This window comes from Acomys minous (genome assembly GCF_964271855.1).
Source record: "Acomys minous genome assembly, chromosome: 15".
Classification (NCBI taxonomy): Eukaryota; Metazoa; Chordata; class Mammalia; order Rodentia; family Muridae; genus Acomys; species Acomys minous.
This window is the reverse complement of record NC_140497.1, coordinates 73,969,517-73,992,263: the sequence shown is the minus strand read 5'-3', so window position 1 is coordinate 73,992,263 and position 22,747 is coordinate 73,969,517. Positions and strand designations below refer to the sequence as shown.

At 45.1% G+C, this 22,747-nt stretch overlaps 1 protein-coding gene across 4 annotated transcripts in view; it reads left to right on the top strand.

Moving 5' to 3' along the window:
• G3BP2 (G3BP stress granule assembly factor 2) overlaps positions 1-22,747 on the top strand; it is a 79,233-nt gene that overhangs the window by 42,322 nt on the left and 14,164 nt on the right. The window contains exons 1-4 of one of the 4 annotated variants that reach the window (XM_084760553.1): positions 9,166-9,366; positions 19,332-19,450; positions 20,115-20,196; positions 20,946-21,119. In XM_084760553.1, the coding sequence (XP_084616679.1) occupies positions 19,356-19,450; positions 20,115-20,196; positions 20,946-21,119 (351 nt within the window). In that variant the 5' untranslated portion in view covers positions 9,166-9,366; positions 19,332-19,355. Of the gene's footprint in view, positions 1-9,165; positions 9,367-9,416; positions 9,571-19,331; positions 19,451-20,114; positions 20,197-20,945; positions 21,120-22,747 lie in introns of those variants that run through there. The other 3 variants (XM_084760555.1, XM_084760556.1, XM_084760554.1) reach the window with 3 other exon arrangements.

The window sequence follows — 22,747 nt, the reverse complement described above, 5'->3', positions numbered from 1 at the left end:
GCTGCTGTAGGTATGCAGTGCTGCTGTACCTGTGTGTGCAGTGCTGCTGTAGGTATGCAGTGCTGCTGTAGGTATGCAGTGCTGCTGTACCTGTGTGTGCAGTGCTGCTGTAGGTATGCAGTGCTGCTGTAGGTATGCAGTGCTGCTGTACCTGTGTGTGCAGTGCTGCTGTACCTGTGTGTGCAGTGCTACTGTAGGTATGCAGTGCTGCTGTAGGTATGCAGTGCTGCTGTACCTGTGTGTGCAGTGCTGCTGTAGGTATGCAGTGCTGCTGTAGGTATGCAGTGCTGCTGTAAGTATGCAGTGCTGCTGTACCTGTGTGTGCAGTGCTGCTGTAGGTATGCAGTGCTGCTGTAGGTATGCAGTGCTGCTGTAAGTATGCAGTGCTGCTGTACCTGTGTGTGCAGTGCTACTGTAGGTATGCAGTGCTGCTGTACCTGGGTGTGCAGTGCTGCTGTAGGTATGCAGTGCTGCTGTAAGTATGCAGTGCTGCTGTACCTGGGTGTGCAGTGCTGCTGTACCTGGGTGTGCAGTGCTGCTGTAAGTATACAGTGCTGCTGTACCTGGGTGTGCAGTGCTGCTGTAGGTATGCAGTGCTGCTGTACCTGGGTGTGCAGTGCTACTATAACCTGTGTGTGCAGTGAGATTGTACCCTGTTTGTGCAGTGAGGTTGTACCTGTGTGTGCAGTACTACTATACCCTGTGTGTGCACAGTGAGATTGTACCCTGTGTGTGCACAGTGAGGTTGTACCTGTGTGTACACAGTGAGGTTGTACCTGTGTGTGCACAGTGAGGTTGTACCTGTGTGTGCACAGTGAGGTTGTACCTGTGTGTACACAGTGAGGTTGTACCTGTATGTGCACAGTGAGGTTGTACCTGTGTGTGCACAGTGAGGTTGTACCTGTGTGTGCACAGTGAGGTTGTACCTGTGTGTGCAGTGCTGCCATACATGCATGTGCAGTGCTACCATCTATATATGCAGTGCTAGGATCAAACTCTGGGCTTTCTGACAAGCACTCTATTGTCGGAGCCACATACCCAGTCTAGATCATAACCTCAGGTTGTAGATATGTTTTAGAAGACAGTGAAATATGCGCCCTTTCAGAAAAAAAAAAGACATACAAATATATAGGAAAGTTTTTGTGATTTTACAAACTCCTTAAATAGATGCATAGACTTTGTATTGAAAAAACATCTGGTTTAAAACACTGTTTAAAGAAATACAATTAGCCGTGGTGGTGCACGCCTTTAATCCCAGTACTTGAGAGGCAGAGACAGGCATATCACTGTGAGTTTGAGGCCAGCCTGGTCCACAAAGCTAGTCCAGGACAGCCAAGGCTGCACAGAGAAACCCCGTCTTGAAAAACTAAAATAAATAAATAAGTAAATAAATGATACAATTAATTTAAATAACCTACAAGTTATTTTTTTAATATTGGCTTATTCATCAGGGAAAGGCCTATGCTGGAGCAGGTGTGTGGAGGTCAGAGGGGAACTTTGTGCACTTAGTTTCCTCTTTCCACCCTTAGGTGAGTTCCAGCATGGGACTCAGGTGGTCAGTCTTGCATGGTGGGCACTTGGCCTCCTGAGCCGTCTCAAAGCTCTCTACTTCTTGTAGAAAAGCTCCACCCCCAATATTTATTTATTTATTTATTTACTTACTTACTTACTTATTTTCCAAAACAGGATTTCTCTGTGTAGCCTTGGCTGTCCTGGACTCTCTTTGTAGACCAGGTTGGCCTCTAACTCACAGTGATTCACTTGCCTTTGCCTCCCTAAGGCTGGGATTAAAGGTGTGTGCCACCGCACCCAGCTTCCCAATTTTCTTTTTACTCATTTATTTCAGGTACTGAACGCCCTTTGGATTCTATGTAGTTTTATTTGTTGTTGTTAATTAGACGGGCAAACAGAGCCCTGTGAACTTTTTTTTCTAACACTGTTGCCTTTGTCCATGTTTTACCCAAGTAGTAAGTTACTTTCAGTTCCTTTTCAGGTCTCCATGGTGAGAGTGGGTAACTTGAGGTCACGTTTCTGACGTTTGAGTGAGGCCTCACTGGGTCATGAAAGCCTGGCTAGATAAAGGAGAGGGGGCAGGGATGGGTTCCTGTTAGTTTTGAGCCAGTGCCAAGCCATATACAGCGAGACAGGTGAGTCAGTGTGACAGGGGTCAGGGTGCCTGTCTGTAGACGGTTTAGAAAGCCAGGCTTATGGTCTGATGGGAAAGACCAGCTGTGTCTTGATTCAGAGGGAGATCCCTGCCTTAACCCTAAACCTCCTCTATGTTTCTTCTGAGATAAGTGTTCTGCTGCCATGGAAGCCCAGCCCAGCTCAGCTCCTGGGCAGTAAGGAAGCAGTTACCCTGGAAACACAGAGGGAGATAGGGTGGATGCTGACCCTGAACAAGGGATGCTTGGCTGTGTTCCTTTCCAAGCTGGCCTGGAGGTAAAGCGGTGCTATCGCCGTGTGCACCAGTGGCTAGTCTCCGTGGAGAGATGTTTTTCCAGCCAGAAAGTTCATGTACAGTCTGCTATCTTTTTAGCTTCCTGCCTACTGATGGGTGCCCTGTAGTTTTCATAGTTTGTTTCTTTCTTTTCTTTTCTTTTTTTCCGAGACAGGGTTTCTCTATGTTATCTTGGCTGTCCTAGACTCGCTTTGTAGGCCTTGAACTCACAGTGATCCACTTGCCTCTGCCTCCCCAGTGCTGGGATTAAAGGTGTGCGGCACCAGGCCCGGCTCATACCGTTTGTTTCTTACTGTCTTTTTGTTTCTTTGTTTGTTTCTTACTGTCTTAACCAGTTTTATAGGCTAGTTACTAAAAGAGATAGGTAAAGCTGACTCTACTTAAGACACACCATGGTTTCTCTCCTCTGGCCCCAAACTAAGTATCTGAGCCAAAAAAGAGAATAGGGGTACACACGGGCCCTTCAAGACCTGGGCCAACTTCATGAAGCTCTGTGTTGGGGTCCCTTCTTTTTGGTTTTTTTTTTTGAGACAGGGTTTCTCTGTGTAGCCTGGGCTGTCCTGGACTCACTCTGTAGACTAGGCTGGCCTCAAACTCCCTGTGATCCGCCTGCCTCTGCCTCCCGAGTTCTGGGATTAAAGGAGTGCGCCACCACCGCCCGGCCCTGGGCTCCCTTCAGAATGCTTCCTTCTTGTGTCCTTTCCTTTCTTTCCCCTCCTAAGACTCTTGCTTTGTGCCCAGGCTACCCCTAAGCTGGCTTCAAGTGGTCCTCCTGCCTCAGCCCCCTGAATACTAGGAGACACTGGCTCCTGGCTGGCTTACCTTGTTTTTAACCATGGGAACCATACATATATGCACGCCTTACCAGGAACCATGCAAAATACTGTAAATGACCTTCACACCCACCCTAAATTGTGCCCCTTGAGGAAACCAATGGTCTGAGAAACAAACTGACCTGACGAGATTCCCAGAGCCACTTGGTGAAGGAGATGGCGTCTGATCATGTGCTTCCCACTTCTGCATGTCACTGGTGTTGGTTCGTCAGCTCTGACTTCTCCAAGGCAGCCAGTTTCTCCGTGAGAAAGAACTCTGGCTCAGCTGTTCTTCTGGACACCGATTTGATCCGTGGGGCCTGGTCAAGGACCAGCCAGAGTTCCGTTTGCAAAGAGAGACGTGCATTCCTGATAGAGAGAGCATCCCCTGATGAGGCCCCCACAGTGCATGGCCAGCCGGAGAGGAGAGCTGGACAGTAACAGTGAACTCACAGCGATCCTCCTGCCTCTGCCTCCCGAGTGTTGGGATCAAAGGTGTCGTGCACCACCACTGCCCACTTAAATAGTGAGGCTTTTTATACTATGAGGCCTGAAGGAGGAAACTTACCCACAGTCCAGTAATGGCCAGAGTAGCCTTATCTGACAAAGTCCAGTCTGCTCTGGATAAGTAAGCGATGTTGCCAATGGCATTTCCCCCCTGGACTTCAGGCAACCCCGTAGCTCAGCTCTCTGTCACCGTAGCTTCATGAGAGCTGCCTAGCATCTATTAGAACTCATTGATCCGGATGAGTTATTTTGGCAAATTTGTCATCTAATCCTTTGTAGATTGCTTTTTGGTTGCGATTGCCTCTAAAAGCTGAAGCAGTGGGTAGGTTGTATAGGTAGTATATGTACTTTCTGCACATGTGACATGTTTCATACATGATAATGACATGGGAAGGAAAAGACTTTTTCAGCCTTAGTCCACCTGAGAGGTATGGATGGGAAGATTATGGGCAGGTGGTCTCTTCTTGTGTTCTCAAAGAAATACTCCTCCAGGAAGCCAGTTGCACTAAAGGAAAGCCCTGGACTTCTCTAGCAATTTCTTTTTCAATAAGGAAAACTTGCTCAAAGGTTGTGGAGGTTTGTCATTTTATAAGGGGAGGCATGGCATGATGACAGGAGACAGTCTCTTTGATTTAAACTTTTTGTTGTTATGTTTATTTGTGCATGTGTGCACACATGGAAGAGCGTGTCACTATGCTCGTGCATGTGGAGGTCAAAGGACAACCTGTGAAGTCAGTTCCCCCCCTTGACCGTGTGAGTCCTGGGGCTCATACTCAGGCCCTGGTCTGTGCAGTGTGGTGGCAAGTGCCTTTACTCACTGGGCTGCCTCTCTAGGCCTTGGGCAGCTTTTTTTTTTTCCGCAAGGGACCCTTTTATTAACTCTGCCAACTTTATGACCTGTCTGTGAAACAAAAATGAGATGGTACACCTATCTTAGTGTTCTGTTGCTGTGAAGAGACCCCGACCAAAGCAAATTAAGAAACAAAAACAAAGCTGGGTGGTGGTGGCACATGCACACCTTTAATCCCAGCCCTTGGGAGGCAGAGGCAGAGGCAGGCGCATCTCTGTGAGTTCGAGGCCAGCCTGGTCCACAACGTGAGTCCAGGACAGCAAAGGCTACACAGAGAGATCCTGTCTTGAAAACAAACAAACAAAAGAAACAAAAACAAAGCAAAACAAGCCCCAATATAGTTGGGAGCTTGCTTATAGTTTCAGAGGGTGAGTCTGTTTCTTTTCTTTATCAACATGTACTGGCAGATTTTTATTTTATTTGTGTGGTTCTTTTTATTGTCCCTTGGCTGGTCTCACCATTTGTACGATTTGCCGCTTCGGTTTGCTTTGCTGTGTGTGGTTAGATGATACAGATGTTTACAGTGAGGGAGGAAGGTCAGAGCTCTGAGAATGAGAAATCACCATTTTGCTTTGCCTTGGGCACTAAGATAATGCTTTGTTTTATTTAAAAGTAGCATGAGTAACAACACAAAGGTAGAAGGCACAGTAAAACTTTTAGCTAGTCACAGACATGAAATATGTTTCTTCTTCATAGAAAACTGACATGCACACATATATCACACCCACACCCACACATTTGGTTTTTTTTAGATAAAGTTTCTTTGTGTATCCCTGGCTGTCCTAGACTTGCTTTGTAGTCCAGGTTGGCCTTGAACTCAGAGATACACCTGCTTCTGCCTCCCAAGTGCTGGGATTAAAGGTGTGCACCACCCTACCCTGCCTTATTTTGTTTTTCTTTCTAAGATTTGTTTTTATTTTATGTGCATGAATGTTTTGCTGGTTTGTATGTAGACTGTGGTGGTTTGAATAGGTATGGCCCCCATAGACTCATGTATTCAAATGTTGGCTCACAGGGAGTGGCACTATTAGGTGTAGCCTTGTTGGAGGAAATGTGTCAGTGTTGGGGTGGGCTTGGAGGTCCCCTGTGTTCAGGCTTCCCCAACATGGAATTAGAGTCCGCTTCTGCTGCCCTCGGATCAAGATGTAGAACTCTTAGCTCCTCCAGCACCAAGCCTGCCTGCACACCTGCTTTTATAATAATGGACTAAACCTCAAACTGTAAACCAGCCCCAACAAGATGCTTTCCATTATAAAAGTTGCCTTGGTCGTGGTGTCTCTTCACAGCAATAAAACCCTAACTAAGACATAGACACACTATGTGCATGCATTGCCAAAGAGGCCAAAAAGGAGAGTCTTCTGGAACTTACTGGAGATTGTTGTGATCTGCCATTTGGGTGCTGGGAACGGAATCCAGGCCTTCCGGAAGAGCAGCAAGTGTGCGTATGTGCGTGTGTCTATGAGTGTATGCCACATACGCAGATGCCTGTGGAACTGGAATCACAGGTGTGTAATAACGCTTTTCTTTGCCCATCTCAGCTCTGAAAAGGACGCGGTGACCTTGTATATTTATTATACACTTAGGGCACTATAGCTGGGCAGCTATTCTAACCCAACAATAGTGGCCTGGCCTATGTCCTGCCATCTTAGTTTTGCCCTGGCACCTGTTGCTTCTTCAACCGAGTCCATATAATGACTCCCCTCTTACTCTGCACCCGAGACCCTCTTACTGGGCTCAGAAGTCCCACCCTTCTGTCCTGCCCATCTATTGGCTGTTCAGCTCTTTATTTGACCAGTCAGATGGAGACCAGTGTTTACAGAATACTAAAACAGGAGGTGTCATGTGAGTAACACAAGGGTAAGCTTTACACAGTGCACAAGCCCATCACTCCAATCCCAGCACTGGGAGAGGCAGAGGCAGGTGGATCTCTGTGACTTCAAGGCCAGCCTGGTCTACAAAGTGAGTCCAGGACAGTTAAGGCTACACAGAGAAACCCGGTCTCGAAAAATTAATAAATAAACAAATTATAATGGATGCTTAAAATACTATGTGCAAAATGTAGTTTGTTTTTATTCTGGTTATATCCTAATTTTCTAATTTATTTGATTGCCTAAGCTAACCTGCCTAGCTATTGGGAAAAAGTTAAGTGTATTTATGATACTAATAGAAAACAGTGGCTAACTTATGATTAAGGGCCTGTGTCTCCTTCTTTCTCATACATATATATTATTTGAAAGTGTAGTTATTATGTATATGTACTTATTTAGATATAGTAACTCATTTTATGTGCCAAATAATATCAGCATTTTTGTTTGTTTTTTTGTTCTCTTTGTAGCCTTGGCTCTCCTGGACTTGCTTTGTAGTCCAGGCTGGCCTGGAACTCACAGCAATCCGCCTGCCTCTGCCTCCTGAGTGCTGGGATTAAAGGTGTGTGCCACCACGCCCATTTAGCTACATGGGTCTCAACTTCAGTTCCTTATCAGTTTTAGCACAGACCCTTTCTCCTCCCTTACAAAGGCTAATTAGGTACCCACGGAAAGCATGGAGGGAGGTGCAGATAGATATAAGGAGTGCGTGCATGGGTCGGTATTAGTTGGAACTGCAGTTTAGTATTGCCTGTAGGAGTTTGGGGGAATGCTGTCTGATTTGTGAAATGGTGGTGCCTGGTTGGGCAGGGGTGGCGCATGCCTTTAGTCCCAGCACCCCCGGGAGGCAGAGGCAGGTGGATCACTGTGAGTTCGAGGCCAGCCTGGTCTACAAAGAGAGTCCAGGACAGCCAAGGCTACACAGAGAAACCATGTCTCGAAAATCCAAAAACCAAACCAAACCAAACCAAAAAAAAAAATCCTAAAAATATCAGAGGAGTGTCTGGTCTATAAATAGTGGACTTAAAAGGTAATCTGCATAAGTAATGCATTAAGGAACACCATCGAAGATTCATTTAATAAGCGATGGTTTGCTCATATATTTTACATAGAAGAATTAGTGAACAATCCAAAGTAAAGCCAGTGTAGATTTGGGAGGCTCAATTATCAGCCTTGCCTTTGTGAACACTTTTTTGTTTTTTGTTTTTCTGAGATAGGGTTTCTCTGTGTAATAGCCCTGGCTGTCTTGGAACTCGATCTGTGGACCAGGCTGGCTTTGAACTCAAGAGATCCTGCCTCTGCTTCCTGAGTGCTGGGCCTAAAGGCCTGTGCCGCTATTGCCTGGCGCACGAACACTTTTTACTTTTAGGAAATACATAGAAATTGCCATTGTAGGACTATGAGGGAAAACTTGATGTATTTATGCCGGTGTCATGACTGCTTCAGAAGTGTTCTCCTCAAACTGCCCTTCTGTTCCTATCACCATTTTATCATATCTTCATTCCCAATTTCTTCTCCTTGATATTGAAAACATTGCCAGGTCTATTAGTGGCAAAGTAACATCTTGTCTACAAAGGCTTTTTCCATGAATCAAGGTCCATGAAGCAGTAAAGTGTCCATAACTTAAGTCCCAGCGGGCTATATGTACATGACATTTATTTTTTATTTATTTTAACTTTATTATTATTATTATTATTATTATTATTATTATTATTATTATTATTATTATTATTATTATTTTGTTTTTTTGAGATAGGGTTTCTCTGTGTAGCCTTGGCTATCCTGGACTCGCTTTGTAAACCAGGCTGGCCTCGAACTCACAGCAACCCACCTGCCTCTGCTCCGGTAGTGCTGGGATTAACAGTATGTGACATTTTTTGAAATTTTAATTCCATTAAGTTGCATTTAAAGATGAAGCCACCAAGGACATACAAAAGACCCAAGTCTATGCAGCCTATGTCGTATTTTCCCCATACTTCATTGCTCAGCACCCCTTTTTTCTTTTCGGTGTTTCCAGACAGGGTTTTTCTGTGTAATAGCCCTGGCTGTACTGAACTAGCTTTTTAGACCGGGCTGGTCTCGAACTAAGAGATACACCAGCCTCTGCCCTCCTGAGTGCTGGGATTACAGCTATGTGCCACCGCAACCGGCTCTGCTCAACACGCTTTTAAACTAGCTGGATGACACTGACTAGAAAGGCTTAAAACCTCCATTTCCTAAAACACTGTGCACAAAAGCTGCATTTTAATGCTCCTCTATGGCAGCAACCTGCAGACACCTCGTTCAGGGACATTGGTCATTTCTCTCCCCCTTAACACGAACGAAGGCTCCAGGAATATCCGTTTGTAAAAGCCTGCCCAGCGGCAAGCCAGCTTTCTTGTTCCCGCCACCTGAAAGGACAGGGAGGCTCCAGCATCACTGCGAGAGAAAGGCAGCTTCCTTGTGACGTCAAATCAGCGGGCTCTCGCCGGGGCTTTAGGCCGGTTCCGGTTCCCTGGCTTTCCGGACGCCAGCCAGTGTGAGCGAGCGCGGCGCTGTACTGCGCGTGCTCCGCAGAGGGACGCGAGAAGGGTGGGCCCAGCTCTCCAAAGTGATGCCTGATTGGCTGGCTCTGTGCTGGGGGGTTCCCTAGCCCTTTCGGCAGGGGTAAAACAATAAGAGGGGGCGGCGGCAAAGGGGGCGGGACGTCCGTGTTCTTGTGGCTCGTTGCAGCTCAAAGCTCTGGGGGAGAGGTGGCTGCGAGGGCCCCGAGCTCGCGGCTCTGCGGATTCCGAAGCCTCGAGTTCATTCGAGGGAGGAGAATCTGCTGCGGCCGATCCCGCGACACTCCTGACCTCCGCGCGACGTGCCCGCCGCCGCTGTTGGTTGGAGGTGTGTACGGGGGCCGAGAGGGGCGGTCGGTGTGGTGGTCGGCTGGGGACATTTCCCTCCGCTCCGCTGCTCGCGGCAACCGTCCTGTGTGAGTGTGTGTGTGCGCGCTTGGTGTCCGGGGTCCTGTGGCAGGAACATTGTTCTCTCGCCGGCTGCCTACGCCAGCGGGAGTGCGTGCGTGCCGAGCCTAGCCTTCCCTGCAAGGTGAGCGGGAGGCTGCGTAGGGAGGAAGATGACCGCGCGCGTGGTGCAGAGGAGGGCACAGGTGGGGCTGGGATTGCTAGGGTAAGGCGGCCCGGGGGGCTCCTGCAGCTCCCGGAGCGCGCCGGCCGGCGGCAAGCCGCGAAGCCGGCCAGTGGGCTTCTGCAGAGGTGGTTTTAGGGTGGGAGGGAAGCCCACCCGCCTGGGTCCCCGCTCCTTTGCGGCCCTAGTTCCCGGTCGTCGCCCCGCCCGTGGGGGAGGGGAAGGAGGCCGTGTCGGCGGAGGCAGAAGCGACGCAGATGCGAAAGTAGCGGCCTCCGGGCACCATTTCTGTGCCCGGAAACTGAATCCGGGGTTGAAGGTGGCCGCCGCTCCACTTGCCGGTGCTGGCGCCTCCCCTCCCCGTCCCGGATTTTCCCGAACATGTTCGGATACTAAGGCTATACCGTGCGTCGCCTTCGTCCTTTTTCTGCAGGCGATCTTCTGTTGCCCAGGAATAAAAAGGACGACTCAGTACTTAGGGGATGGGTTTTTCTTCCCGCTCCCCCTATTCTTTTGGAGAGGGTAAGGGGAGAAGAGCGTAAGTTTCCTTAGATGATGTGGATTATGTTAGTGGACTCTGGTCGAGGTTTTCCTTCTGCTCTGAGAGTAGATTTCTTCAGGTGTCTCTATGCTGGTTTGGGGCTGTGGGGTCGTGCTCAGTTTTTACTCACAAGACATAACTGGTTTTAGTACAAAGCATATACACTCACAAAAACATTGAGAGGGTGCCTTTTGCCCCCTTAAACAAAACACGTGCGCCAAAGCTGAATCGAGGAAAATTGCCGGGTCTGATAGTTGTGCTATTAACTTAAGTTTTTTGGTTTTTAAGATTCCGGAAATCATACCTCTTTCATTCCAAGTACCCAGATCGGGGAACCATTAGCTGCAGTTAAAAGAACGCACTAAAATAGATGATAATAGTTCCTGTCCCATCTCCATATTTGGCACTTAATGCAGCCGTAGGCATGTGAGCCAAAGTTTCTGAGTAAACACTTGGCTTTGCCATATCCAGTGGTCCCTTTATGGCCTTTAGGTTTGGCCCCTGTGTCCCATCACTTGGGAGTCAGGAGCAGTTAGATCTTTGAGTTTGAGGCCAGCCTGGTCTACATACTTCCAGGGCTAAATAGTGAGATCCTGTCTTTTTAGGAAAAAGTTTGGTTAGTTTGGTTAGTTTGGACCTTCTGACTGAATTCGTTGGCCGTTTTAGGTCCAATGTACTTGTGTTACCATCTAATAAGAATTTATACAAATTATTTAATTCTGAAAAATCAGTTGTGAGAAGGGCTTCAAAATGTGTTAACTGTTGGCTTAGTCCTGGGATGGGTTAGGTTATGGAGTGTTCAGAGGTGGGTCTGGCCTCATGATTTTAATCTCAGTGCCTGGGAGGCAGGCACTTCTCCCTCCTGAGTTCCAGGACAGCCAAGGTTACACAGGGAACCTGGACTCTGCAAACAAATTAGAGTTGAGCCGGGCGTGGTGGCGCATGCCTTTAATCCCAGCACTCAGGAGGCAGAGGCAGGCGGATCGCTGTGAGTTCGAGGCCAGCCTGGTCTACAAAGTGAGTCCAGGACAGCCAAGGCCACACAGAGAAACCCTGTCTCGGAAAGAAAAAACAAAAAAACAAAAAACAAATTAGAGTTGAGATATTAGAGATAATTAGTGAAAGCAAGCTGTCAAAGGATTAGATAAAGAAGTCATTTAATAATTTAATACATTAACTTGGGCTGAGACCCTGCATTTTAAGTCACCACTGATACCTGGTGCATTGCAAGTACCCAGATCCAGTCACCGTTAGCTGAGGGACAATGAAGACAGTTTTTTGTTCAGCCTTTGCCTGTGAACCTAGGACAAATTTAATATCTAGACTAAATGTTAACCTAGTAGTTGCATTGTGAGGTAAGTTCTGGTTTTGAAGGAATTATTGGCATTGTTTGTAACAGGGATTATATGGTAGCTGTACTTGTTAGAGATTAAAATACCAAAGTTTCAGTGTCAGCAACTAGAAATTTACAGGTTCCGACAGCAATTTTTTATGTTGCAGAATTAGTACTGTTATGAATATTAGAAGTTATTTTCTAAACTGCCTAAATTTTCCGCTGTATTTTATGTTGAGTGGGTATGAAGATGACGGTTGGTGTCCTTTCAGCATGTACACTGAAGCACAGATTGGCTTCTGGACAGAAGTGGGTGGGATTTAAAGCCTTGACCTGCTTACTCCTCAACTGGTAGATGTGTGCTTAATTGCCGATGAAGCAAACCAATTTCTTTTCTAAGCAAAATAATGTGTTTTTTTCCTGCTTTGGCTTGTATGTATGTATGTATGTATGTATTTATATACTTGATGTTTAATGCTTTAGTTTATTTTAATCATCTTCTGGATTTTTTCCCTCCAAGAGGCCTTGGCTGTCCTAGACTCACTCTGTAGACCAGGCTGGCCTTGAACTCTTGAGACCTACTGCCTCCGCCTCCCGGTGCTGGGGTTACAGGTGTGCAAGCTGCCGAACGCGGGTGGAGGGAAGAGTGATGAGCTGCACATGGAGTGCCTTCCCAGCTCCTAAGGTTTGCTGGTTTTGTTGTTGAGACGGGGTCTCACTGTATAGACCAGGCTTGACTTCCCAGAGATGATTATTTGTTGTGGCTGTCTTGGATCAGAGAAGCACAGTGGTAGAGGAGGTTATGGATAAAGCACCTTGTTCTCAACCTTAAAGATAAGGGACAAGTTCTGAAGTACAGAAGCTAAAAATGACCGCAGCATACTGGGTGGGCACTGTGGCACACTCCTGTAGTCCCAGCACAGGCAGAGGCAGATCCACTTTGAGTTCGAGGCCAGCCTGGCTGGCCTACAGGGTCAGTCCAGGACAAGCCAGGGCTACACAGAAAAACCCTGTCTACAAAAACAAACAAAAAATAATATAGTCACCTTCCCAAAGAAATTTAACTTTTTTTTTTTTTTGGTGTGTGTGTGTGTGTGTGTGTGTGTGTGTGTGTGTGTGTGTGTGTGTGTGTGTGTTTGACTTGCTTCATAGCCCAGGCTGGCCTCTAACTCAGTGATTCACCTGCCTCTGCCTCCCAAGTACTGGGATTAAAGGTGTGCACCACCACACCCGACCTTACACAGACAGTCTTAAGAAGCCAGTAAAAAAGCCGGGCATGGTGGCATACGCCTTTAATCCCAGCACTCCGGAGGCAGAGGCAGGTGGATCTCTGAGTTCGAGGTCAGCTGGTCTACAAAATGAGTCCAGGACAGCCATGGTTGCACAGAGAGACCCTGTCTTGAAAAAAAAAAAACAAAACAAAAAACAAACAAAAGAGAAAGAGAAATGCTCTCTTAAAGACTGTCCTGGATGTCTGGATTTCACTGTATAGGTCAGGCTGGGCTTGAACTCACAGAGAGCCTCCTGCCACACAATAATTATACATATTATGCTGCAGCCCGCCCTCCCCTTCCTCCCCCACCTTGTTCGTCTCTCCTATAGAGTTCCAGCTGACCCAGAACTCATTCTCTACATCAGGCTGGTCTTGTGCTCAGATCCACCTGGCTCTACCTCCCAAGTGCTGGGATTAAAGGTGTGCACCACCACACCTGGCCCAAAGCAAATTTTCCTAAGTGATTAATGAAAATACCACACTGATTTGGGAGGCAGAGGCAGGTGGATCACTGTGAGTTCAAGGCCAGCCTGGACTACAAAGCGAGTCCAGGATAGCCAAGGCTACACAGAGAAACCCAGCCTTGAAAAACAAAACAAATCAAAAAAAAAAAAAAAAAAAAAAAAAAAGAATATCATACTGATGACACAAAACTCTTGTTCTTGGAACTAAGGCTGAGAAATTTCAATCTCTTTGAGTTGTTCTAAATAACCAGTTTCACTTCTTTTTCTCACCTTGTAGACCAGGCTGGCCTTGAACTCAGAGATCCACCTGCTTCTGCTGCCTCTGCCTCCTGAGTGCTGGGATTACAAACATGTGCCACCATGCCCAGCAGTTTCACTTCTCTGTAAATGAAGTTAATGCCCTCCCTGTTTGAGGAGGGAAAGGAAACTGGGTGTTCCTGAAGCTTTAAAGGGTAATGCGAGGCCAGGCATGCTTGTTAGGCCTGTGATCCTGGTCTATGGATGGAGTTCCAGGACAGCCAGGGCTTCATGGAGACCTTGTCTCAGAAGGGTGGTGGTCAGCATCTCCACTTTTAGCTTCTGGACTTGAGAACCGGCCCCTTATCTTTACGGTTGCTTTATCCATAGCCTCCTTAGGTCTATCACAGTGTGTCTTAGATCCAAGGGCCACAAATCTGTGCTCCTTATCCTAAAAATGTGGGGATAGATTGTGGTCTTTAATGCCACTTTAAACAAAGACTGTCAGGGGCTTTGGGTAGTTAGAGTGTTAAAGGGAACTGGCATTTTAAAATGGGATCTAGTCTTTGGGTCAGTGAGAACGGGTCTTGGGCTAAGCGTGAGCCCTGCAGAGGGGGTGGGAGTAAGCATCCTATGTGGAGATGAGACAGGGCTAAGCACGGGCAGCCTTTGATAGCAGTTTCTGGTGAAGAGGCCACAGCCTGCTGTTGGAGACATTCTTTCCAATATATGTATAACTTCCAAGGTTGGGTGTTCATCCTTCTGCACTTCCCTCTCCATATCTAGGTATTGTTTTGGTTTTGTTTCAGTAAGAAAGTATGATTTCTTCTCCACGAGTATTCGTTTTTCGTATTCTCTTCAAGCATTGAAATAACCGCCAAAGAATGACATGACATGAAATTACGGCCAACTAATTGCAGTGTGTGGATTCTTCATTGTGTTTTAATGCTGTAGAGATGGAAGCGTTGTGCTCAGGATAGAGCTTAGTTGGTGGAGTCCTTGCTCAAACATGCCAGGCCTGTGTGTGCTGCCCAGCTGCGTGTAGTGGTGCTGCGCAAAGCTTGCTTCTCGGCACTGAGGGCTGGAGGAGCAGAAAAGTAAGGGCATAGTGGGCCACATGACACTCTGCACCAACAGCAAACAGCAAAGCTCCCTTTGTTTGAAAGTGTTTGGGACCACAAGTTGAGGTTGCAGGAGTTAGATTTCTGAACTCTGCATAGTCTTGAACATCTCTGGTCTCAAAGCTGGAATGTTCTGAAATCTGAAACTTTGAAACAGTCTTATTGGCAGATACGGTCAGGTATTTGTAGTTAAAGTTTGGTTTTCTGAAGAGCCATTTTATCACTAGCAATGGAGCTGTGCCCTTAGTAAGAACATGGGCAAAGACCATTTAAGATAACTCTGAAATTAATGACGTAGCCCTATCTTTTCTATTGTACTCTACTTGTGGATTTTTAAAATTTTATTAATTGTTTGGTTTTTCAACCCAGTGTTTCTCTGTGTGTCTTTGGCTGCCCTGGACTCACTTTGTAGACCAGGCTAGCCAGGAGTTCACAGAGATCTGCCTGCCTCTCTGCCTTCTTGAGTGCCTGAAGTGGCGCCTGGCTGTGTATGGTCGTGTTTACCTACATGTATCTGTGTACCACATGCATTCCTGGTGCCTGCCGAGGCCAGCAGATGGCTTCAGATCTTCTGGAACTGGAGTATACATGGTTATGAGCTACCCTGTGGATGCTAGCAATAGACAGAAGCCAGCTCCTTTGGAAGAGCAGCCAGTGAAGTTCTTAACCACTAGGCCATTTCTCCTGACCATTTGTTGTGCTGACATTTCCTCCCCTCTAATGTTCCCTATCTCAGCTTTCTTAGTTTACCTTTACTTAGTGATAATTTTGGTATAACCAGACTTTAGCCATTAAGTATTACTATATCAGGAATGTATTGTTACTAATGTGGGCATACTGAAGTGGATAGTTTTTAGCCTAGTGCCAGGCAGGGTACCTTTACCTGATCCCAGGGGAGTTCAAGGCCAGCCTTGACTAGAGTGAATCTCTGCTGCAAAACAGTGATGTTGAGTCAGTGTTTATCTCCCTCAAGATGTGGTTGGAGTCCAGAACCTCACACTAGGCAAGTTAGAATCCCTGGCTTACTGCATACTTTTGATTTCTATTCAAACCCTTTTTCCCCTTTAAGACACATTTCACTATGTAGATCAGGCTAGCCTAAAACTCACCAAATGCTGGGGTTAAAGGTTTGTTTAAATGTATGTGTATTGAGTGTTTTGCTTGCATGTCTGTATACCACATATGTATGCCTAGTGCTCCATGAGCCTAGAAGGGCCTTGGATCCCCTGAAGCTGGGAATCAAACCAAGCTATGCCAGAAAAGCAGCCAGTGCTGTTAACTGCTGAGCCATCTCTCCTGCCCCTAGAACTGTATTGTCTTAACTAGTAACACACCTGCTAGGCGGTTAACAGAATGGGATGAAAGTTGAAAAACAGTTGAGAATTTTAAAGTTACTATGCATTCTGTGACATTTACACGGCATAGTAAAGCTGTAGTTGTAGATTTCCTCCCCATCTTTAGAGAGTGTAGCAGTGAGAACAGTTTTGGTTCATGGACCATGGTGGCAGTGATGGGGATGTGACTTTGAGTTTCTGCTGCCTTCATGCTTCAGTCATTTTCTGTTCTTCCCATTACATTTTTATAACATAATATATATAGATATATATGTGTGTGTGTGTGTATGTATGTATGTATGTATGTATGTGTCCATGTATGTATCCCCTGACAGGGTTTCTCTGTGTAACAGCCCTCGCTGTCCTGGACCACTCTTGTTGACCAGGCTGGCCTTGATCTGCCTGCCTGATAACAGTACAGGGCTCCAGAGAGATGGCTCAATAGTTAAGAACACTTTCCAGGTTCAAGTCCCCAGCGTCCACCTAATGATGGCTCAAAACTGTTGGTAACTCTAGTTTTAGGGGGCCCCGTGTCCTCTTCTGACTTCATGGGTACCAGGCATGCACATGGTGTGCAGACAGACACTGCAACCAAACACTCATATACACAAAGTAAATAAACCCAAAGAAAAAAAACTCTGTAGTCTGGACTCAGCGGAATTCCTGGCTCTGCCTCAGATCCCAAGTGTGCCTCATTTTGAGGCCTGAGCCACTAAACTTGGCTCACATTCTCATTTCTGTACTGTACCTTTTTTTTTAAAGCTAAGTTTCTTAGATAGCATTGTCCACAATTGTGGTTCTTGCTAAGGTGGATGTTCTTTTTCTAACTGGTAATTTCCAGTTTTCATATTCTGAGTGCATACTGTTAGAGCACTCAGTAACAGGACAGCCTAACATGTGATAGGTTCACAAAAAAGCGGATAGTGCCTGGGTAATGAATGGCACCTGAGTTTGTCTGGGGACACGTACTCCCCACATCTGCATGTAGAGAAATGCTGTTGTTACTTAGCTGAAACCATGTTGCTTGGCTCCACTGTTCTGTTGCAGTTGTATTTTGTTGTGCTGTGTTTTGTCTGGCAGTGTGGGGCCAGCCTCGCACTGTGCTTCTGGCTGCTGAGCTCCACCTCAGCCCCACGTAGCACATGTAGCGCATGCGCAGGGTTGCCAGCTTGTGTTTGAGGAGAACTAGCCGCATCTGGAATGTGCTGCCTGCCTCTGCTTCATTAATTTTTTGTTCTTTCATTAGTTGGTTTTGAAAGCCTGTGTGACACCATATAAAATTAAAGTAGATTTGGGTCATTAACAGCATTAAAAGGACAGTTCCAGAGTAGAACACAATGCAGCATTGAAGTCACTAGACAGCACTTAGGCTCTGCGCCACCACAGCACCTACCTGACTGACAGTTAAGAAAAATACACATTGTATTATGATAATTACGATGTCTTTGGCAGTGAAATTATTTGCTTAAAGAAGCCTGCATTGGGGGCTGGAGAGATGGCTCACTGGTTTAAGAGTACTGGCTGCTCTTGGAAAAGTCCTGAGTTCAATTTCCAGCAACCACATGGTGGCCCATACCCACCTATAATGAGATCTGGTGTCCTCTGCTGGCAGAACACTGTATATATGATAAATAGTCTTTAAAAAAAAAAAAGCCTGCATTGAAATTTGTTAAAATAGCCGGGCGGTGGTGGCGCATGCTTTAATCCCAATACTCAGGAGGCAGAGGCAGGTGGATCACTGTGAGTTTGAGGCCAGCCTGGTCTACAAAGCGAGTCCAGGACAGCCAAGAGAGCCCATGTCTCGAAAAACCAAAAATAAAAAATTAATTAAAATAAACAAATAGAAATTAAAGTTAAAAAAAGGAATTTTGGTTGCCTGATGCACGCTAAGATGTGTGGTTAGCTTTTGTTGTTTTCTCCCTTCGGGGTTGGAGAGATGATTTAGCAGTTAAAGAGTGCTTTCAGCTTTCCCAGAGTCCTCTGGTAACTCTGGTGCTACTCACATGGAAGTCCATTCAGGACGTGTGTGTGTGTGTGTGTGTGTGTGTGTGTGTGTGTGTGTGTGTGTGTGAGAGAGAGAGAGAGAGAGAGAGAGAGAGAGAGAGATCTACATCTTTTGGTACTTACCCAGGAGTATTTTTTGGAGTTTGTCTCTTTTGCATGTGCATAGAAATGGAGGTCAGAAGACAAAACTGGAAGTAAGTTTTCTCCACCATGTTGGTCCTGGAGAATGAAGCTCAGATGAGGCAAGCACCTTACCTCTGAGCCCTCTCACTGACCATCCCGCCTCCTCTTCCTTTATGTATGGTATATGCCTGCATGTATGTATGTATGTATGTAAGCATGTATACCAATTGTTTGCCTGGTACCTACGGAGGTCAAAATAGGTTGTCCTGGGACTTGGTCGGTCGTGAGCCACCAAGAGAGCTCTGGGAACCAAATCTAGTCCTCTACAAGAGCAACAAGTGCTTTTAGCTGTTGAGCCACCTCCTCAAGATGTATTTTTGTTGTTGTGTTTTGTTTTGCTTTGTTTTTGGAGACAGGGTTTCTGTGTAGCCTTGGCTGTCTTGGACTTGTAGACCAGGCTGGCCTTGAACTCACAAAGATCCACCTGCCTCTGCCTCTCGAGTGCTGGGTTTAAAGGCGTGTACCACCACGCCCGGCCAAGATATAGTTTTAATGTGTATTTGTGTATCTGCGTGTGCGTATGTACATGGGTACCTTCAGGGCCAGAGGCTCAGATCCCTTGGAACTGGGGTTATAGGCAGCCATGACCTGTCTGTATAGCCTGGTGCTCCTTATTCTTCACATTGGTATAGTTAAGAATCTTCTGAGGTCTAAATGTATAAAGTAAATAATAAACTACATTTTACCAAGTTAATCTTTCTTTTTTATTTATTATTTAATGAATATGGGTGTTTTGCCTGCATGTGTGTCTGTACTGTATGATGCCCAAAGAAGCCAGAAGAGGCAAGCAGATGTCCTGGAATTAGAGTTATGCTTGTGTGCTTTAGTGTGGGTGCTGGGAACTGAGCCTGGTCCTGTTAAAACAGGCACAGCTCTAACTGCTGAGCCATATCTTTTTTTCCCCCAAGATTTATTTATTTATTATTCTGTATACAGTGCTGTCTGAGTGTACACCTGACTGCCAGAAGAGGGCATCAGATCACGTTATAGATGGTTGTGAGCCACCACGTGGTTGCTGGGAATTGAACTCTGGACTTCTGGAAGAACATTCAGTGCTCTTAACCTCTGAGGCATCTCTTCAGCCCCAAGATTTATTTTATTACTCTTAATAAGTTTTTAATAAGTGCTGTTAATTTTTTTACTTTTTTTCATTTATATATCTAACAAGATTTATATCATGGTATTTTACCAAAATGACTCAATAGCTGCTCTTCTTGTGTTTTCTTCTCCAGCATTTGACATTGTGCAGCAAAGAAATGGTTATGGAGAAGCCCAGTCCGCTGCTTGTGGGGCGGGAGTTTGTGAGGCAATATTATACTTTGCTGAATAAAGCTCCTGAATATTTGCACAGGTAAAATTTAGACATTACTTTGGGAATAGCACATATTGTCTGTTCTGTCTCTTTTAAAAGTTGTTAGTATCTTTGCAAACTGGAAAGACATGTCAGATCTTAGTACCATAGCACATTCAGTTACCTTCCCCCCCCCCACCCACCCAGTATTCCTTATTATTTCATGTTGCTAGAGTGACGACCTTTACCTTGTGTGCCTCAGCTTACCCATTTCCATAGTAGCACTGTTGAGTGGAGTTGTTAGGATGAAGAGAGTCTGTCTGTGTTGTGTTGTCTGCTCTGTAATGCTGGAGAGCTTCTGCTTATCATGTGCTTACTATAAATAAGCAAATCCAATACTGAGGTGATTATAAATGCTCACTTGGTCTTTGAGTTAATTTCAGTTTAAAATATGTGAGCTGTTTAAACTTTTGGAATTATTAACCACTTGGAGGTCGCTTAATAGAGTATAAACGGGACATATGATTGTCAGACAAATCTGGACAGCTGAGTTCTCATCATAAGAAAAAAAAGGTCAGTGAGTTAGTATAGTGCTAAGTGTTCTCAGAATGCACTTTGAATCATTCTTTCATTTACCAAAGATGAGATTAGAAAAGGGTGACATGAACTTGGTCAGTTGAGCACCTACCTTGTCTAGATCTATAATTAATCACTGCTTTTGCAGGTTTTATGGCAGGAATTCCTCCTATGTTCATGGTGGAGTGGATGCCAGTGGAAAGCCCCAGGAAGCAGTTTATGGCCAAAATGTAAGTGACAAATTACGTTTCTTTTCCTTGTTTGTTTGTTTGGTTTTGGTTTTGGTTTTTCAAGACAAGGTTTCTCTGCAGCCTTGGCTGTCCTAGACTGGCTTTGTAGACCAGGCTGGACTTGGACTCACAGTGATCTGCCTGCCTCTGCTTCCCGAGTGCTCTATTTTCAAATTAAGATAAGTTTTTGGACTCGATGGATGTATTTAGTGTGACACTTTGCTGTAAAGAGCGACTTTTAGTAGATATGTTTTATGTTGGGATGTGTATAAAAGGAGAACATGGATTTTTTTTTTCCACACAAAATAGTTGAGAAAGTACATTTTGCATATTACAGAAGTGTACAAAATAGTTGATCTTTATGACTTGATGGGAATAGAGGATGCTAGAAGATTTAGGGCTTAGCAAACAGGAAGAAATTTGATATAGAAAAATAGCAGCAGGAAACATGGTAAAGTAAAATTAGGTATACTGTCAAAAGGCAGTTGGTAACAGTTTATGAGAATGACTGGGGAAAGCGGCCTAATGCGCACACTACCAACACAGTGTCAGTATGCATTCCAGTCTTGTATAGAGGTGATGGTCGTTTACAGGCAGTCTGGTGGCAATGTGTAAGTTTCTGGACTGAATTCAAATTTAAAAAGGGCAAGTAGTTAATCTTTTTGTGTTAAGAGGAAATAAGCAATGTACATATAATAATGTAAAAGCACAATAATTTTTATTTTCTTCACCCCCTTTCCTCTGTGAAGGATATACACCACAAAGTGTTATCTCTGAACTTCAGTGAATGTCATACCAAAATACGTCATGTGGATGCTCATGCTACTTTGAGTGATGGTGTAGTTGTACAGGTTATGGGCTTGCTGTCAAACAGCGGACAGCCAGAGAGGAAGTTCATGCAAACCTTTGTTCTGGCTCCAGAGGTGAGTGTTCACATACTTAGTCTGTACTTTAGTGGTTTATTTGTTAATAGTTTCTTGAATTGCTCAAGAGCTTCTTCCTAAAGGTTTGTGTTTGTTCCTGGGTTTTTGGTTTTTTTTTTCTCCTCTTTTAGTTAATTGGTATTTTGAATTTTACCTACTTTTTTTTTCCTTTTGTTTTGTTTTTTGAGACAAGGTTTTATGAATGTTTTACCTTTATCTCTGTGTACCCTTGGAGGTCAGAAGAGGGCATTGTATGCTCTGGAAGTGATTTTAGAGACGGTTGCCACAAGCATGCTCAGAATCAAACCCTAGTCTCTAGAAAAGCAGCCAGTGAACACCCTTAATTCCTGAACAACCATCTTTCCAGCCCTTTTAATTTTATTTTATGTGTCTGAATGTTTTAGTGCATGTATGGATGTGTGCCTGATGCCCATGGAGTGGGAGGGGTATCAGATCCTCTGGAACTGCAGTTAGCGACAATTGCCATGCTGGCAATTGGACCTGGGTCTTCAAAAGCAGTCTGTGTTCTTATTCACTGAGCCGTCTCTTCAGCCGCTTGCTGCTGTTTGTTAGACATTTTATTAGGTGTGTTGGTACAGCTTCTTTTGGACATTGTCTCTACATGTGTGCTTTAAAGTTAGATCCTGAAGTAAGTGTATAAGTGGAAAATAAAGAAAAGAGGATTGAGGTAGTATAGGTCAGGGGTAGAACACTTGGCTTTGTGTTCAAGGCCCTGAATTTGAGCTCCAGGACCCTAAGACAAAGGAAAAAAAACCCACTATTTTAGAAATATTAAATTGTATTTTAAGCTATTGAAAAGAAATAAAAACAGCTCAATTTCATTTTGAAAAAGTTTTTTAGTTGTAATAATTCCTTATGTTTTTCTTTTATAGCATATTTTATTTTTATTTAAGGTTTATTTATTATGTATACAGTGTTTTGCCTGTGCGTCTGCCTGCATGCTAGAAGAGAGCACCTCATAGATGGTTGTGAGCCACCATATAGTTGCTGGAATTGAACTCAGGATCTCTGGAGGAGCAGCCAGTGCTCTTAACCTCTGAGCCATCTCTCTAGTCTCATAGTTTCTTTCTTTTTTTTTTCGATACAGGGTCTCTCTGTGTAGCCTTGGTGCTGGACTCACTTTGTAGACCAGGCTGGTCTCGAACTCACAGCGATCCGCCTGCCTCTGCCTCCCGAGTGCTGGGACTAAAGGTGTGCGCCACCGCGCCCGGCTTATAATTTCTTATTATTAAGCATTAGCAGCTACTCATACACGATGCTGGGCTTTATTTTGATATTTTCATATGTGTGTATTATTGGTGTTTTGTTTGTTTCAGTACAGTCCCTGTAGCTGAGCTGGCCTGCAGCCTGTGGCCTTCCTTTTTCTCAGTCTCCCAAGAGGTGGGATTACAAATGTTGGCCACTATATCATTTTCCAGTATTTATTTGGTGATAGGTTTTAGTTTTCTCTGTTACCATCATAATACGCTCAGCTTTGGATAATTATATTTAGCCTAGATTATTTCTGTGGTACTAAAATTGAGATTACTCGTGTGATTATGTATAACTTTAAATTTCTTCTTTTACTGCAATACCACAAATGTTTACAGTATTTGAGGATATTGTGA